This window comes from Falco rusticolus, chromosome 1 (genome assembly GCF_015220075.1).
Source record: "Falco rusticolus isolate bFalRus1 chromosome 1, bFalRus1.pri, whole genome shotgun sequence".
NCBI lineage: Eukaryota > Metazoa > Chordata > Aves > Falconiformes > Falconidae > Falco > Falco rusticolus.
This window is the reverse complement of record NC_051187.1, coordinates 23,115,449-23,132,963: the sequence shown is the minus strand read 5'-3', so window position 1 is coordinate 23,132,963 and position 17,515 is coordinate 23,115,449. Positions and strand designations below refer to the sequence as shown.

Below are 17,515 nucleotides of genomic sequence, written 5' to 3'. Positions count from 1 at the left end.
ATATTCTATCAATTTTCTTAGCAAAATGACAAAGGAAATGGCAAATTTGTTAAAAACTTACATTTTCAGGGAATGCCAGTGAAGTGGGACTAACTGGAGAAAGAAATCTGAAGGATACCTGCATCATATGCGTGTGTGCATATATATATATACACACTTATACACATGAATACGCACTCACACATATATTAGACATGTTTCATGTATATCTGTATTATGCATACATATAGCTTTGTGAGTAGCAATACAACTCCCAGCAAGTTTTCGGTGTGCCTAGCTAAAGTTATTGATGGTCGAAACCATCGATATGGTTTGACACTATAAAGTGCTAGAACGCAGTAAATTTAGTCTGGAATTCAAGTGAGAAACATCTCTCCCGCCTAAAACCAACCCCCCTAGATGTAGCAAGCAAACGAACATGAGAATTTTCCTCCTCCTCTAAAAAGATATTTGAAAGGAAAAAAAAAAAGCTTAAACCAGCATCTCTAAAACACAAAACAATACTCCACCCTATCCCTACTTAAAAAGCATTTTATTCTGATGGAGAGGAAGCAGTTGGTAGGAAACATCTACTGTTCTAGGAAGACAGCAGTAAATTAGAGCTCTAAATGGGCATTTTGATACTAAAATAGGCCTAAATTCAAACCATACATGGCCTGGTTTGAACATCCCACAGAAACTGGAGGTGGGAAAGCCACAGCAGCCAAGGCGGATGTCCGTGGGATCGCCCTGGCTCATCTCTGACTCCAGGTTCAGAGGCAGGCAGCACAGAGGATGGGCAGGGAGGCTGACCAAGCAGCTTTGGCAAACCTCTGCTCTTTAAATAGAGGTTCAGAAAGGCCGTGGTTTACTGCTGACATCCCCTTCCTGTAATGAAACCAGCAGAATGAGTCGGTCTGAAATAAGTCAACCAGGAAAGCCAAGGAGAGATCACCCTTCCCCCAGTAAAAGGCCATGCGCCAGAGAGGTAAGTTCTGGTGGTTATGTCTGATCTTTGATAGAAAACTCTGCTCTCCAAAACACTTTGCTGTGCGTTCTGGGCCAAACAGTACTCTGCAGGACAATGCATGCTGGCCTCTTTCAGCACCAGAGGCAAAGACAACACATGCTAAGCCCATGCTAGACATGACAGCCTGGAAACAGTCCAGGTGTCCCTGTTGTAACTGCTGTTCAGAAAAGGCAAAGGCTGTGACGCAGAGACACCAGCCTGAGAGAGACCCTTCCCTCAAACTAGGCAGATGCTGTGCAAAAAATATACTTTTCAATGATGTGAAAGGAGGCTGACCTGGTCTCCAAATTACAGCTCAACAGAGAGCAGTACACATCCATCTGCAACCCTCGGCCCACGGAACTGCTGAGCTGCCCCATGGCCCATCCTTCCCAGCTTGGTCAGAGCTGCGCCCAAGCTTTGAGGTGGGCTGTCTACCTTCCTTCAGGGCACTCTCACCCTGCCTTGAAATCTAAACCACAGCACTCAGCTTACCAATGTGTGGAGGCACACTGAGAGCAGCAACAATGAGAGCTGGATGTGCGATTTATCTTTGGCTGTAAAACAAGGACAGTATCTTACGCTACATAAATAATTGGGTTTTATTTATCTGGAAGGTAATCAGAACAAAAGCAATGTTCCTCCATGCCTATAGCACAGCTGAAGACCAGTCTATACCTGTTTCAAGCCTAAAGGAAGACTTTGACTCTACAGCATGACATTAAAGCAGCTCCTCCATGGCAGCTCCTGACCACTTAAAAAGAACTAATGTTTTAAAAGAAAAAAAAATATGCAGAGCATTTTTTTTTTTATATGGGTGTCAGGACTTTGCATAAACTGGAAGATGGCTTTTCTCAGCAAAGACCTGCAGAGATTGTTATCACAACAGCTGAGGCCCTTTAAATTGCCTACTGGCTCTTACACAGAAATGCCACCAAGCCTCTGTCCATCATCTTTATTTTTGAGACATGCTATAGAGGAAAAATCCCACTATTAGGACCAAACTCCACAAAGTCCCAAGCACTCGGCATGTCTCAGAATGTTACACACTTGCCTGCTGCACTGAAGCTCATTCATTATTGCTGTTACAAGGCAGTTTTAATGCTGCTTTGGGGTGCTGGTAATTTTGAGGCCAATTTGCAAAGATGGCTGATAAAATCTGTTTCATAATTAGCATGCTCCATAAGAAACATCCTCCCCCTTCCCTAAGCACCATCTGAGCATGTGCCTGGGAGGAGATATGGAGAGTTGTGCTCAGGAGAATAAGGCCTGTTTTGTACAAATTTGCATTTGGAACAAATATCAGCCTTTTAAAGTCTCAGGCAGTGCAGTACATTCTGCAGTGCCGACAGTTTATCAAACCTAGCACTCAGCACCTTTTACTGCAGACAATTTGAGGAACGGCACGCCGACTGTTACACTGGCAAGAACAGTAGATGAATGGAAGCACAAAGCTACGAAGAGCCAGCAATTAAACGCGGCGATAATAAGCAAACATCCTTGTTTTGCCAAGGAAATTAAACTTGCAAAGCCTCTGAAGATGCTTACCAACTTGCCTGATGGGGTTCTTAAGCTGTCATGAGATCTGTAAAACTTGGGAGAGCTATGATACATCATTTGGGATGCAGTCTCCAAAAAGCCTCATTTCTGGCATAATGAGATCAGTGGGAACAGTGTTCAGCCACTATGGCAAGCTTTTTATCCATGAAAACAGGATAATATTTATGTATATGATGAAAGTGCTACGTATTCAGCGTAAACTTAATATGATAATAATGCTTTTAAACTCCTTAGCAGCCTCAGGCAAGAAAAGGCATACTTCCGATTACACCAAATAAATAATAATCAGTAGAAATTAATTTGCCAAACATCTGAAGTGCATCTCACTACACCATATCCACACCTTTCTCTGGCTACGACATCTGACAAAGCTGCCTGTCAAACACGGTTATAGCCCTGGCTCTCACCTATTGCCTGACTACACATCCTTTCCAAACCCCTTGCATAACACGAGCACACTCCAGACCATCTGTTTACATGCTTGCGTTGAACTAAGTGGATTTTTATTTATAGCACTTTTACAGGTCTACCCATGCTGATAATGCATGAAGCTGGGCATTATATATGACAGTTCATTTTTCTAAACAGACAAGAGAACGGCTAACTCAAGAGCTGGCATCAATTACCAAACCCCAATTTTCAACACGGTTTTAGTTTCTTTTCCATGTTTTGAAAACTGGAACCAAGAAATTATTTCTAATTATTTCAAATAATTTCTTACGGAGTTCTTTTACACTAAAGCAACATAAATAACCACAAATGCATCCCTACAAACTGCAGCTGACTATAGCATGCTGGTAAGACAGGTGGCAAACGCTATAAAAGCTATGACGAAGCTACAGGATACTGAAGTCACATTGAAATCGACACAAAAAATCTCAATAATTATAACAGGGCAATGTTTTAATTTAGTACGCTTGATATAACGGGGTAGTTGGTTGAAAAACGTCTGTTGGGGTTAGCCTGAGACAACGTAGGTCAAGTTTCGGCTCTCCCTCTGGCACAGGGTTTCTGGAGGACCTTGAACACATCCGACAGGTACCCTCCCTCCAGTGCTATGTGGGCAGCAGAGGGGACCTCAGCTGCTCTTTGGGAGTCACTGCTGGAGGACTGCAGGCGTGCTCTGTGGCCAAGCCCTTACCTGCTTCATCCAACGCTAGTGAGGCCATGAAAGATCTGCTATTTAAACCCATCAGCTAATTCTGACCGGTTTGAGAGCTGGGAGGTCTCCTGGGAACATCCTAGCCAAAAAGGCAGGATGCAACAGAAAGCTCTGGCGGGAGACAGTAACGAGCAACGAGAAATATCGTACCATAATTTCTTCCTCAACACAACTGTCTGCAGGTGGCACATCTGTCTAAGTGTTGAGATACCACTTCATGAAAGGCCACAGCAGCCTTGAACTCGGAACCAGCTGCAGAATCCAGGCAGGTACAGAGCAACCACCCATTCAGCCCATGCAGAGCTCTATCGCACTGAAGCTAAACTGGTAGAAGGAACAAACCTCGGTAATTAAGAGCTATCTAATGCTGTTGAAGTACACTGATAACCTTTGTTTCTCTGTGCTTTACTCACATCTGAGAGAAGTGGAATTAACCACGCCACCCCACCTCCCAAAGCGTTCTCCGCACAAAGGAGTTAAAGATTGAAAGTTACAGCAACTACAGAGCTACCTTAAAATATAAACACAACTTCGAACTTAAATCATAAACAGAACTTAAGCAGAAGCTTGAAGTTCTTTGCTGAATCAATATATCAACACCATTATCTTTACATCTAGGAATACTGAGCCAGATTGTTTTCTCGTTGATGTTTGCATAAGCAACAAATACAAGTCAAGGGAGGAGTTTTCTATTGATGCCAGACTGATTATATTTTCAGTTCTATCAACAAGCTGCCAAAAGACCTCGGGCAAGTCCTGTAATGGGTCTGTGCCTTTAGTTTCTTTCTTTTTCATACAATAAGCAACACCTCTTTAACAATGGGATTTCAACATACATTATGTTTGATAGGCTCTGTACGTCTCCGATGGAAGCATCTACAAAACAGGCAAGGTGCTCTAACAAACGTCTAGACTATTTCACATGAAAATGTACGCTGAGGTCAGCTTGCTGATTTGAAAGACTTAAAAAGCTGTATGGTGGAGAAAGAATGGAAAATGAAGGACATGAGGTGAAAAGTTCCTGACAGTTTCCTCTTGGACAAAGTGGACGTAGTCCAAAAATTCTTTATACTTTCTTTTCCTCTCTCCTCTCCCAGAGGTGGTTTTCTATTGTGCATGTGTTGAATGGTAGGTTTGCTGGAGTTAAGCCAAAGAGAGAGGTAGATGGCTGCCTTTGTGGTCAGAAGAGGGAGGGAGGGAAGGATTTCCTATTGCAGAACAAAGCTGAGTTATTGATAACAAAATCCACTCATGTGCTGACTATTAGGAAACGCTGGCTGATGTCTTTGCATGTGGGGTTTTGCGCAAATACTTAAAATTTGGGGAAGCTATCTGAGTTCAGCAACAGTGTCCTTTCTGGACACTTAGTCTCCCTGGTGCTCAGGACAAAGGACAAGAAGAATCTTTTTTCTTTCTCTCTCTCTGCCACTTTCCTTTTCAACAAGTGAAAAAAATAAATAGTCTGAAGTAGGGGCTAGGCATTTGGAAGAAATTGTGAACGTCACGTTGTTCTTGCAAGCTGTCAAACTGCTCTGGCCACCAGAAGAGAAAGATGCTGTTCCACAGTACACTCACCATTAGTATGTCTGCTGTGATAGCCCAGTTTGAAAACAGAAGAGTTTCTCCGATAAAAATGCAAATCTGTTGTAACAAAACACACAAAAAGGAGATTTATTCACTTGACATTCAAAGGAAAAATAACCCGTCACAAACTTTCCTTTGTTGCTTATTTGTCTCAAATGTACACAATACACTCCTTGTTACTGTTGTAGTTTATCCTGAATATTAGAGAACTATAAAATTTCATCAGAGCTCTAGAGGGTTGGCCTGCAACTTCGTTAGTGTAAACTGTTTATGATCTACAGAACAGCTAAATAAAAGGTTGACACATTTGATTACAGATGAACATGAGAAGCCAGCATGAAGAGACATCCTTGGGCTTCCATGCTCACACCATTCTGTTCCAAAAAGCGTTAGAAAAGGCACGGCAGCCACAACTCCCCGAAACAGAGTAATTTTCATCACTAGGAATTAAATTATGTGTTAAGCTCTGTAGCAAGCCAGCCGAGGTTCTCAACCCACTATGTGCAAGATCCCTTCCTCCCCCAGTAGCATATTGCTGTCCTTTCTCAAGGGGACATAGGTCCAGGCACTATCCAACTCAAGCGTTACGCACTGGTAATATCTGTGTGCAGTCAAGACAGACTTAGAGTATGGGTTTTGCAACATCAGTGTCTTACGGTGAAATACAACTCTTGACTCTGTGGATACGGTCAGCAAGATACATTAAAAGCCTTGTGGATGTAGTGGGATGAGAGCTTCTTTTTGTGGTGGTGCGGTATGAACAGCCACCACATATCCTTTCCACCTCTGGCACTCCCTCCTCACTCGCTCCCATCTCATACTGCCTTCTCAGCCACGCTGGTGCAACAGGGCCAAGCAGGGATTCAGAGCAGGACACTGAGAAGGGGCAAAGAATTTTTTCGGGGGGGGGGGCGGGGGGGGGCGGGGGGAAGTAGGGGAAGGGCTTGTTTTGCTTATTTTTAACCCAAATCAGTTCTCTGGCGCAGTTCACTCAATGGTTTTACAAACAGTTATAGCAGTTAAAGAACTGGAAATGATCAAGAAGAGAAACGATTTTAACCCAGCCTTATCGTTACATGTTCACCAAACTGAACCCGATGGAGCAAGGGTGACATGGCTCCAGGAGGAACACTGCCTCCACCAAAAAGCTTTTTACTCTTATTTCAATCATGAACCTTTTGCTTTTATACTGTATGTTAACGATTTAGTGAAGAAAGGTAGGTTCAACAGGATGAAAAAAAGACAGAGAACCTTCCGCACACACATTTCCCTCTTCCTTCGTGTATTATGAAGAGCAGAACACATATGCTAGTTAAATAACCAGACCTGTAAAAATCAGCTCCCCCATTTCTCCCCAGTAAGAAGGCAAGCGAAACTCCTTTAATATCTCCCCCCAAAGGCTGCTTTTGGCTCAGCTAACCCATTTCTTTTTGTAGCCTCTAGAGAGAAAACATTACTGCTGGAATTCCTGTTGGTAGTTGGGGATAACAGCTATGGAGACTGGGATTCTGGTAATTGAAGATTCCCTTTTTAATTGCCTTATGTTCAGTTTTTGTTATGTTGAATAGGCTACAACTCATTAATGAAACAAAGCCAGCAAGAAAGGCACCGTATGCTTTGCGCCGAGAAAACATGCAGACGGATGTCGTTTTGTGGTGTTCTTGTGAGCTCTGACAGGCTGACAGCCACGGCCGCTGCCCCGTCCTCCTTGCTTGCACATGTGCAATTTGGGGAGAAGGAACTACAGGATCGGCAGCCATGGCATGACGTGACCACCGCAACCATCTTTCCCACACACCGGTTGAGATTGCCGAAACCCCTCTGACCATCATGTCCCTGCCAGGAACAGTTAGCTTTATTTAGCAAGTCTTACGCATTGACCTACAGAGAAAGCTTCCTCTATTTGTTTCTAAAATTGTCTTTGTTTCCCACATGTTCCCCCTCCCTATCCCCTCTTTTTGTGACTGGATCTGCTTCCTCTGTGATGGTGTCTGAGCCAGTCATTATGGCCCAGCTGGCCAGCTAGGAATCTCCTCTTCCCATTTTCCCACTGTCCACTGGTCTGCCTGCCTTGAGCTTGGCTCTCACTGGAAATGACAACTGCCAAGCTAAGAAACACAGATCTGATGAATCCAGGGGCTGACAGGAGTTGAAGCCACGTGTCGTGTAGCAAGAGCATCCCGGAGCCCCGGGTGGGCTCTCAGGACCTGCTCTGAAATCTGTCCTACTACAGCTTCGCAGCTGCTGTTGCTGGGGTTCTGTGGCTAGATAGATTAAATCAAGCTTGGGAAAGATGTAATCACACTTCTGAATGAGGCATCGACATGCCCTGCCTGTTCATACAGCATTGCAAACAGGCAACTGCTTGCCTTAAGCTAACACGAATTACATACACGTACCACACATACGAATCGTTACACGCAGCAAGGAAAGCTTGCCCCCTTCTGCAGGAATTCAGCACAAGTCCTATACATAAATCACTGAAATGCTACAAACTTCAGAATGCACCAGGTTTGAACTGTTGAATGTGTATTTCACCCAACATGTTTTCATGAAAACACGTATTTCATATGTGGATACTGGTAAAAGGAAAAAAAGAACAAGAGGAAGATCAAAAAGTAGGACAAAAGATACTGACATTAAAAAAAAGTCTGTCCTTCAGCTGCTAATGGGGATTTATAAAAATGAATTCATCCACTGCAAAGGGCATATGAGGATATGTGGCATTTTTGCTGGGGAGAGACTCTAGGGACGCTTACTGCAAATAGGGCAGCCTCCAGAAGAGATCAATAGCTCCTGAAATGGTCACAGTTTTGACTCCTCACACACTTTTTGAAGCCTCATTTTACACTGAGATTACAGCTTTACAGATTTATCTTCTTCCGAATCCAGCTGTGTTGTATAATATCTCACCACCTCGATTTGCTGTCCAGTTGCTCATCTCTGATGAGCTGACAGAAGCTGCATCCCCCTCAAGTCTTTCTGCTTATGTGACCAGTTAGCAAATTCTGATTCCCAAAAATAATAAAGTAGGTTTCAGAGTGGTCACACCAGCAGCTTTCACAGCAAGATCTAAGCAGGTTATGAACACCTTCCATGGCTGTTTGCAAAGTACATATCTGTCTAGATCTTCATTATCTGTATTTCCCCCTGAAACGGTGGGTAAGACACCCATGTGCACTCTTGAATTTGTGCAGGGCAGTATCAGTGCCTCAGAAGCAGGTAAGTCACCAACACCATGTCAACAGAAAGTCCCTGGAGCTGAGACTGAGATGCTGTAAAAGCTCTATGGCAAGATTTTACCCTGAGATTTTTTTTGCTTCTGCAAGACCATAAAATCTCTTTGAGGAATTGAAATAGATGTTGAAATGGAAGTAAAACAGGAACTTGGAAGAGTGTAAAAAGGAAGGCAAAGCAAAGCACCTCTCTCCAGTCATTTGGAGATTTAAACTAGTGCAAAATCTGCAGTTGAAATGTCTGAATAGTATGATACAGTGATCCATACAGCTAATGGGTTTCAAAAGAGAGGTTTGAAACCCAACATTTCAAAGAGTATGTGTTTCAGAAAAAGTGGGACCTACAGATCTGTAAATTGCTGTTTTAAGGAGCTGGAATACAACACACAAATCTATATGCTGCAATGAAACAGACAGAACTGATTGGACTATACAGCCAAGCAAGACAGTAAAAGATAGAAATACAAGTGCCTGGGCGGCTAAGTGATACAGAATGCTGTTTTATTCCACCCTTCCAGCCATTTCTACCACTGCCAATAATTTACTGGATTAGTACGAAAAGACTGGATGGAAAAAAGAAGACTGCCTACCTGCTCCAGGTAGGAGTGGCTGCTACAGAACTGGAATAGCAGCTGCCCTCAGGGATCAAAACCACCTGCAAGACAGGACTAAGCAGGGGAGAAAAAGTATGTATGTTCAGGAGAGGAGGAGAGCAGACAGTTGACAGCCTGTAAGGGACAAGGTGATCATTCTAATGGGTATGCAGGGCTTTTAAAAAAACAAACCAACCCCCTCTCCCAAACCAATAAATTAGAAAGCAAGGGCTCTGCTGATTCTTGCTGGAGTGCTGAACACTTCATTTAAGCTGATACCAGTATCAGTTGACATTAAAAACTCCTGACTGTTAACTAGAGCAGGGAGGGAGATGGTGGTCCGGTGGCTACCACAGCTCAGTGCAAGAGAACACAGTCTTGTGGGGACACATCTAAACACTTGGAAGTGATAACTTTAAGGCTCTGAGACAATGAGGGGTCCAAACCCAGTAACTCTTCAATTTTAGCATGGTGTGATCAATGACAGAAGTCTAAGGACAGTCAGAGTACAGAAGGTCTGCAAATACCACCATACTGGGGAACAGACCAGACCACTGCTCTTGCCTTTCACAGTCATACAGAACTCAAGGATGCTGTTTCAGGATGAAAGCCAGGACATGGCTATCAAGGAAGCTATCAGAGATGAGAAAACCAACCCATAAATTTTACTGTACTCTTTCCAGAACAAGCTGTTATCATGGATTTTGAGATAAGGAAGGTAACACCGTCTGTCATGCTGTCCTAGCACTGTATCTAGGTGTTCCCAGTCCAGAGTCAGAGAACAATCTTCATTTTGAACCAATGAGACTTAAAACAGAGAGTAATGAAAAACTGCTACATCATGCAACCTTGCAAGACAGGTCTCCTAGTGAAACACAAGGGAAGTAAACACCCTGAAAATCTGTAAGATTGCAGTAGCATTGAATGGCACGGAAAAAGAAGGGCTCGTGTTGGAAACTTGCCTTGAAAAAGTCAATACAACTGACATACAGCACCACTGTGATAATATCTTGTGTTAGGAGACACTGGTAGCTCCAACACAGACCACGGACCTGTTCTCTCAGTTGGGTTAGCACCTGTAACACTAAACAGTAACAGGTGTGCCATTGTTTTTATTTATTTATATGCCATGTATGTTTATATTAATTTGTAGCGGATGGCTTGGCCACAGATCATCTAACTCCAGGTCATTTACAAACATTAATGGTCTAAGCTACCCGGACCCTTTGTAAGTTACGAATTCTCATTTTTGCAGCGACAAAACAAAGTTAAATAGCTTGCCCGCTGTCACACGTAGAATCTATAGAGTGTTCAGATCTCCGGTTCCCCAGGCAGCACCATTAACTGGACTCTTAATCTGCTTCCCATGCATCAGGTCCCCAGCAGGAGGGAGCGCAAATCTAGGGCTTTGGAGAGGCACTGCTACCCACAACAGATGTGTGCTTTGGCCCAACAGCATCAGCAAACAGGCTTATATTCCTCATCCCCCCTCCGCATGCAGATATAACTTCCTTTGCAAATCATTGACTCTTTATTAGATTTACTGCTCATGCATAATAAAATAAATTGTTTCTAAGTTTGGTTAAATAATACCATCTATATTTATATATTCACACAATGCAAAATAGTCATATGGCTATTTAAAAAAAAATAAATTCAAATGAGACCAATAACCACCTTTTGTTGCAGAATTTTTGAAACAGTATTTCCAGCTTAGAAAGGCAGGCACTTCTGCATAAAGAGACTAAACACCCCGAATGAACACGTCTGTCATCAGGTCTGAGAAAGGAGAAAATCACAGGTCTGGCTGCACAGAGGGGTGGAGGGGAATGGCAGGTGCAGGGATGTGACAGATCTCTTCACTCGGGGATGGCTGATAATGAGAGGAGGTCAACGCTTTGCCAACCGGTAACACACTCTTACAGGTTGTCTGAGGCGATCATTTTTCTGAATCAAAGGTTAGTTCTCGACCATGCCACAAACCAGAGGACTGAATCTCCTTCTGACACTTTCTAAATAGCCAGAGTAGGCATTCTTGGTTCTGTCTTAATGTTTTTAAACATTCACTCTTTCTTCTCATATTCCCCCATAACAACAGCAGATATATATCTGGATATAGATATATATCCATAAAATAACCCTGGCTCGGCTAGTGCCAGAAATATAAAGAAACAAGGAACCACATAGATTAGTTGGTTGGTTAATTGTAAATGAATTCTCCTTGCTGGGTGGAGTGTGCACTGCTGTGTGGAAGCTAAGGGTGGCCTTTCAGAAATTATCCCACTACCCCAACCATCTCATGTATTCAACAACTTCTCCCAGGTCCCAGGTTTCTCGCTATTACCCCGAAAGGGAACCCAGGACCTCTTCAATATACTGGATTTCTACTCACTGCTGAAAATAAGACTCTAGCCTGAGGCTGGATTATTATATTTGAGTTTTTTCCTTTTCCCTTCAGTCTATTTGCCTGGATCTAGCTGATGTCTTTTTATGTACTTTGATTATAAACACTCAGGGAGGGGCCATATTGCAATCTGCATTTGTGCAACATCAAGTATTGTGGGTTCGTGGGCTATGACTAGAACTTTCAGGTGCTACAGTAATACAGATAACAACAAATTGAAATTACATGGTAATTAATATTGGTCTGCAGCAAGCTACCTAGTTATGGAAATTAATGGCACTTACAGGTAGCCAAAAGCATGCCTGCAGGCAGATTACATTGTAATTATAATTTGGTACCACCACTGCAGCTACCTTATTGCAAGGGAAGCGGCCAGTTTTCCAAACGTTGGGCAAGAGCAATCAAGGTACGGATAGAGGTATAGATAGACCAACCCAAAGGCAGGGCAATGTGGGTTTCTGTGCACACACTAAATTTCCAGCTCTGAATTCTGATGACAGTTTGTAGGCAGGGATAAGCTGTCGAGATACCCTTTTCCCTCCAGGCACATCTAGATAGTGCCAAAATGCCAAGGGGCAAAATGAAGGACAGTCAGAAGGGGAAAAAGGAGACCAACATCTCAGGCTTCCTGCAGGGAACAATGCACACAGTCTTCTAAGGAGTTTGGTAGAGAAAGTAAGAGTGAGACTGGCATATGCAAAGGATTATACTTACATAGGCTCCCACAATGCTGCTCTTGGCAGCAACGAAGATCAGACAGATGAAGATGGCTGATCCTAGCATGCCAACAGCACAGACAAGAGGATCAGCTCGCTGGGTTTTTAACCGGCACCATTTGGTTGCCCCTGCCCCTGTGATTACACCCAGGAAACCAGTAAAGCACGTGATTGCTCCGAAGATCAAGCTATTAAAAAAAAAAAAGAAAAAAAAAAGAAAAAAAAAAGAGACAGGGGTTTTGTTTGAGTTTATCCCAAAAATAGGCATGGTCTTTGAACAAATTATTAGGGCAAACTGACTAATGGAAAGCACACTGGCTTTGCAAATTTAGAATAAAATAAATGAGCTTCCCCGCTGAGTGCCTATGATTTTAGCACTCTTCCCCTGTGATTAAGAAAAACACAGCATATGAAATTCAGCCTTGTTCACAGGCATTGATCAACATGCAAAGGGCTCACACTGCTTCTTTGCGTGGGACTGAGCTTCCTATAAAGTGCATTGTACAGCTAATTATGTATGCACAAAACTAAGTAATAACCTGCACATCGATCACATAAGGGGAAATCATGGACAGAGCAGGCACTAGGAACCTTAAGGGAAAGGAAACGACCAAAATTTTAAATGTCAGAGACTTTCAACATACTTTGACTTTCTAACTCCCTTCAGACGACTTCAAAGAAGCCTTCTTTTGCTGTTAGGTTATACATTTGAAATGTGTTAATTTAAATTTAACGAGCCAGGAGCTGTCAAGGATTCTCCCTACTGTACGTGCAGGACTTGGATTACAGACAGAATCTTTGGCAACTCCGTTAACAGCAGCTCCAGGGCAGCTCAAAATATAGGTGTCGTCAAGGAGTGGAAAACTTCTCTTTGTAAACAGCAGATGGGCAGTCAGACTGCAGCTGTATTTTCTGCTCGCTGCATTTTTGCAGAACAGACTGAGACTGCCCGCTGGACACTCTAGTTGATGGTACTTCAAACTACTAAGTAGTTTACTTGAGATGAGACTGTGTCAGCTAGAGCAAGAAGGTTTTACTAATACCATTTTTCCCTCACAAGCTAAAAAGTGAAAGAGCTGACAAAAGGCAGTTTTTTGTATCTTTTATTCACCTGGATAAATGCTTTTTTAGCATTTTCTGGTTTGTGCCATCACCGTAAAGCACAGAACAATGAATTACTTTTCATAGTTTATGTGCTGCACGTGACATTATATAACTGGGACTGGAAAAACCCAACCACTGTATAACATCAAGCATTCCAGACCAAAGTGTCCCAGATCTGCACCATTCTTCAGCAAAGATCAGCCTACACAATAGTACATGGAGCAATGAAACACGCTGACACACTGAAGTCCTTCCCCACACAGAAACAAAAGCCTGCAGGGTTAGTCCCTGCAGCCTTTAGGGGAACCAGTCCAGCCTCTGAATTACAGCCACCTCTGAATTATAGCCACCACCGTGGCTGCCCAACCTGCCAGCTCATTCTGCTGCTATCACAGGTAAGTATGGGTCTTAAGAAACCAGATTCTCAGCTCTCCAAACATCCTCTAAGGCGAAGACAAAAGTATTTTTTCTACTTCTGCACTAACGGCCTGGGAACTAAGACAGAGCTGAGGTCATTGCTTCTGCCTTGGTTTGACTTCATGCAATGAAGAAGAGAAATAAAACCTAGTTTACAATCCCAGCGTTTCCTATCATTGTTGCAAAGACCTAGAGGAAATTACAGACATTCTAGTAACTTGACTCTGTGGGACTTGCCTGTTTCCTCTGGTACAGCCCTCACCCCCTTATCCCCCTCTTTAAAGCAGTGGAGTATGAAGCTCACCTATCTTTGGTGCTGCAGGGCTGCGAGCTGCAGGTCTCCGCTGTCTTCTGCACGACCTGTGCTCTGTGAAGGTAGAGAGGGATCCACATGCCAAGCGCCCCTGTGGCAAAGGAGACAGCTGAGGTGGCCAACGACGAGAACACATAGCTGCGGCTGTGGAGACGGCAAGAGGCAAAACCAAGGGAAGGTTCAGTGGAAAAAGTGAAAAAGCAGGAGCCCCAGGACAGCAGCCTGTGCTTTGGTGACAACACAGTATTCTCCCATACGAACCACCTTTGCCAACGGGCAGAGAAAAGACAAGGTACAAAGCAATGGAGAATAAGCAGCACAGAATATTTCTTCATTAGTGATGCTCCATTGATAATAATGTACTTAACTCTTCAGAGAGACCATTTTTTTGTGGGACTGTTTCAGAAGACATTCAGTACTTAGTCACTAAGACATCATGTGTGAACCACGGGGCTTTCACTGTAATATCACCTGTTTATCTGGATGACTAGTTTCACTTCTCCCTCCCCATTTATGCCACCATGTGATTACTACTTGGATAAACTACCAAAGTAAGTAATATATAAATATTGATATATTAACCATCATCACTTTTCATAGTCCTTTGAGACTGGATGACAATACCAGGAAGGCATTCTAGCTGGCAGCTCTAAAAATGAAGGACACCACATGTTTTCCATCAGAATTCCAATGTAAGACTGAATTCACCAGTGCAAGTATTTGCATATGCACAGGCGAGTTTTCTGGAAGCAAGTACAGCTGCTTCAACACTCACAAGCATGCGATCTTTTATGCACATATACAAGCACCCAAGCACATTCAGTGCTCGTGCATGCAGTCACATGTGGCTGTATAAATATATATATTTAAACTTGTCATGTAGCGCAAGCTTTTGTGTATCTTCTCCTCTTAAATTGCCCTGGCATTTAACTCTCTTTTTCCCCTCAGCACATTAGCTCTTTCAAGGAAGAAAAAGGATCTAAGCGTCTGAACAACAGTGGCACAACAATTAGTACAGGAACACAGCAATTTCTACACTTCAAAAGCCTTGATTTGTCTGAAGTATGAGCCAAACAAAGCAGACGCTCTCTTAGATCCCAATCTTGGAAAGGTTAGAGCAAAAACTGGAATCTATCGTTGTCACTACAGTCGATGCCTCATGAAAACATAACCGTGATTTTTTTCCCTAGGTCCACAGACTAAACTTCCTGCAACTCCCTGCGTGTTGTCACCTTCCAGTCTCACAGCTCTAAGAAGTCCAGGCCATTGGATGTTCCAATTAAGCGTTAGAGGCAAGGCACGCCTTTTACTAGAGTGCTCTTACTTTCTAATCAGCGCTTTCATGTCTCTTGGCCATGAGGTCCGAGCCTTCAGCTGTCCCCCAAGTTGTTCAACATGTCCTCTTTTAGCAGCAGGTACAAATATCAAGATGAGTGTCCCTGTTATCATTCCCAGGAGCGGAGATACCTGCAAGAAAGGAACAGGGAATTAGCACAGGAGTCAGGAGGGTTTGCTATGACTAGTCAGTAAGAAGCAGATTATATTAGTTTTGTTTCAGTGACTTGATTCTTTACAGCTAGCCAGAATCCGTAAGCACACTGAGGCATCTGCTCACTTCCTTCCTCCCTGTCATTCCCTGGACCTCTTATCTCACTCTGGAAGCAAGCAGCTCTGAGAATACTCTGATTAAGGCAGCCCATTTCTTTGTGTTATTAAAGTACCAAGATTCATCTAAACACAGTTCTTCAGTGCTGTTTAACTCTTTGGAACCCTACTCCCAGCTGGACTGAGAGACCAACTAGTTTGTGGGAGAGTGCAGAAGCCTTTTAAAGGCAATGAGGCTAGGTAAAAGATTTCTGGATGTAGGTAGTATGCTGGCTTGAAAACCCTTGCTTGACAGGCATCCCTCTTCCAGCTAACCCAAATGGCTTCCCATTTTCAGGCGGCTTCCTCCGATGACCTCAGTGTACAGCAGACACTGAAAATTCAGGCTGGAAGATAGGAAAATGACACATTGAAGGGTTAGGTTTCCGAGTTTCCAACCCTTTCTCCCAATGACTAGAGAAAAATACAGCGATCCCACACTGTTTTGCAAGCTTCAAACATGAGTCTTGTTTTCACACTGACATTCCAACATCATCAGAATGGTAAATAGCTCCATTAGGAAAACAGGAACATAGATTTTCACTGAACTATCATCACTTCTATGCACGCTATTTTAAAAATAAATTCCTGTTCCAAAAAAAACACACTTCCAATAATAATCTGAGAATGGCCTTTACACATACAGCAGTGTTTCATGCCCAAAGCTGACAAACCCAGAATTCTTCTAGGCAAGGGGAGACAAAAATATTTCAGAACTGGGAATTCAGGAAAATCCCTCATCCAGGGATAAATGAAGCCTGATACAGTTATCTTTACTACAGTTGAACACAAGACACGGCACTGGCAAAATAAATGGAAATGCTGGGCTTTTCTAGGGCCGTATCATTTAAAGCCTCTTTGATTTTCATCTAAAGGCTTAATGCCCCAATGGGACAATATCCACCGAGACCCAGTAATGCTCCAATGAAACAATGATATTACTGCCACGGCCAGAGACAAAGCTGCCGCTTGCCAGTGTGCCCTTCTGTCTTCTTCAGCCCCCTGAAGTACAGATTATCGCTGACCTCTCCTGGATCTGGAGACCACAGGAGATCCTAGAGGGAAGCATCACCTAGGGGAATCTTTCACATCTCACAATAGCATAACAACTGACACAGGGACAGAGGCTGCTTTACACTGATGTCTGGAAGTATTCACCATGTGCTGTTTGACCATAAAAACTAAGCAATGCTGTCCATACCAACCATCATAGAAGTGTGCAGCTTGTCAGAGTCCCCACAATTTTGCACAGTCAGGGAATCATGCATCAATGTGTCATTTATAGTGGAAATTATGACCCCTATGACCCCATAAGGGGTACAGGCTTGAAGGAAGTCTGGATTTCTCATGATAACTATGGAGACTTCATCTGAAAAGAAAGACGCTAGCGAGGGTTTCTTTGCACAGATTAATCATTTGGGGTTTACAGATAGAAACACAAGAGTGCCCCAGTGTATCACCCTCATTAAAGCCCAGTGACCAGGAGGAAGGACTTTGGGGTTTCTTATTCCTTGTGCTGGCCTCTGCTCAAAAGTTAATTTTACCCTTTAAAGTATTTCTGCTACTGAATGAGGTAGCCATCCTCTCGGTGTAAAGCTGCAGGCTATTCAACCTTTCATTTCAGGTTCACAGCTGGAAACTACTCTCCGCTCTCCTGGCTGCAGACAAACCATTCACGGTGATTTTCCTGGCTTGGCTTACCCTTGCTGGGCAGGGAGGGAATGGCTTGTGTTCCAGAAGGGCACATTTGCTTGAGATGGGAACCCATGTATTTCATCACCTGCTGTTATAAAT

The 17,515-nt window shown here is 43.3% G+C and overlaps 1 protein-coding gene across 4 annotated transcripts in view; it reads right to left on the bottom strand.

Moving 5' to 3' along the window:
* The window catches only part of LOC119142304 (protein spinster homolog 2-like), a 141,382-nt gene that overhangs the window by 35,214 nt on the left and 88,653 nt on the right, over positions 1 to 17,515 (bottom strand). For 3 of the 4 annotated variants that reach the window (XM_037375092.1, XM_037375090.1, XM_037375091.1), the window contains exons 6-9: positions 15,402 to 15,544; positions 14,069 to 14,221; positions 12,242 to 12,431; positions 5,286 to 5,351 (exon numbers count right to left, since the gene is read on the bottom strand). In XM_037375092.1, coding sequence (XP_037230989.1) covers positions 5,286 to 5,351; positions 12,242 to 12,431; positions 14,069 to 14,221; positions 15,402 to 15,544 — 552 coding nt within the window. The remainder of the gene's footprint in view (positions 1 to 5,285; positions 5,352 to 12,241; positions 12,432 to 14,068; positions 14,222 to 15,401; positions 15,545 to 17,515) is intronic. The other variant, XM_037375093.1, reaches the window with a different exon arrangement.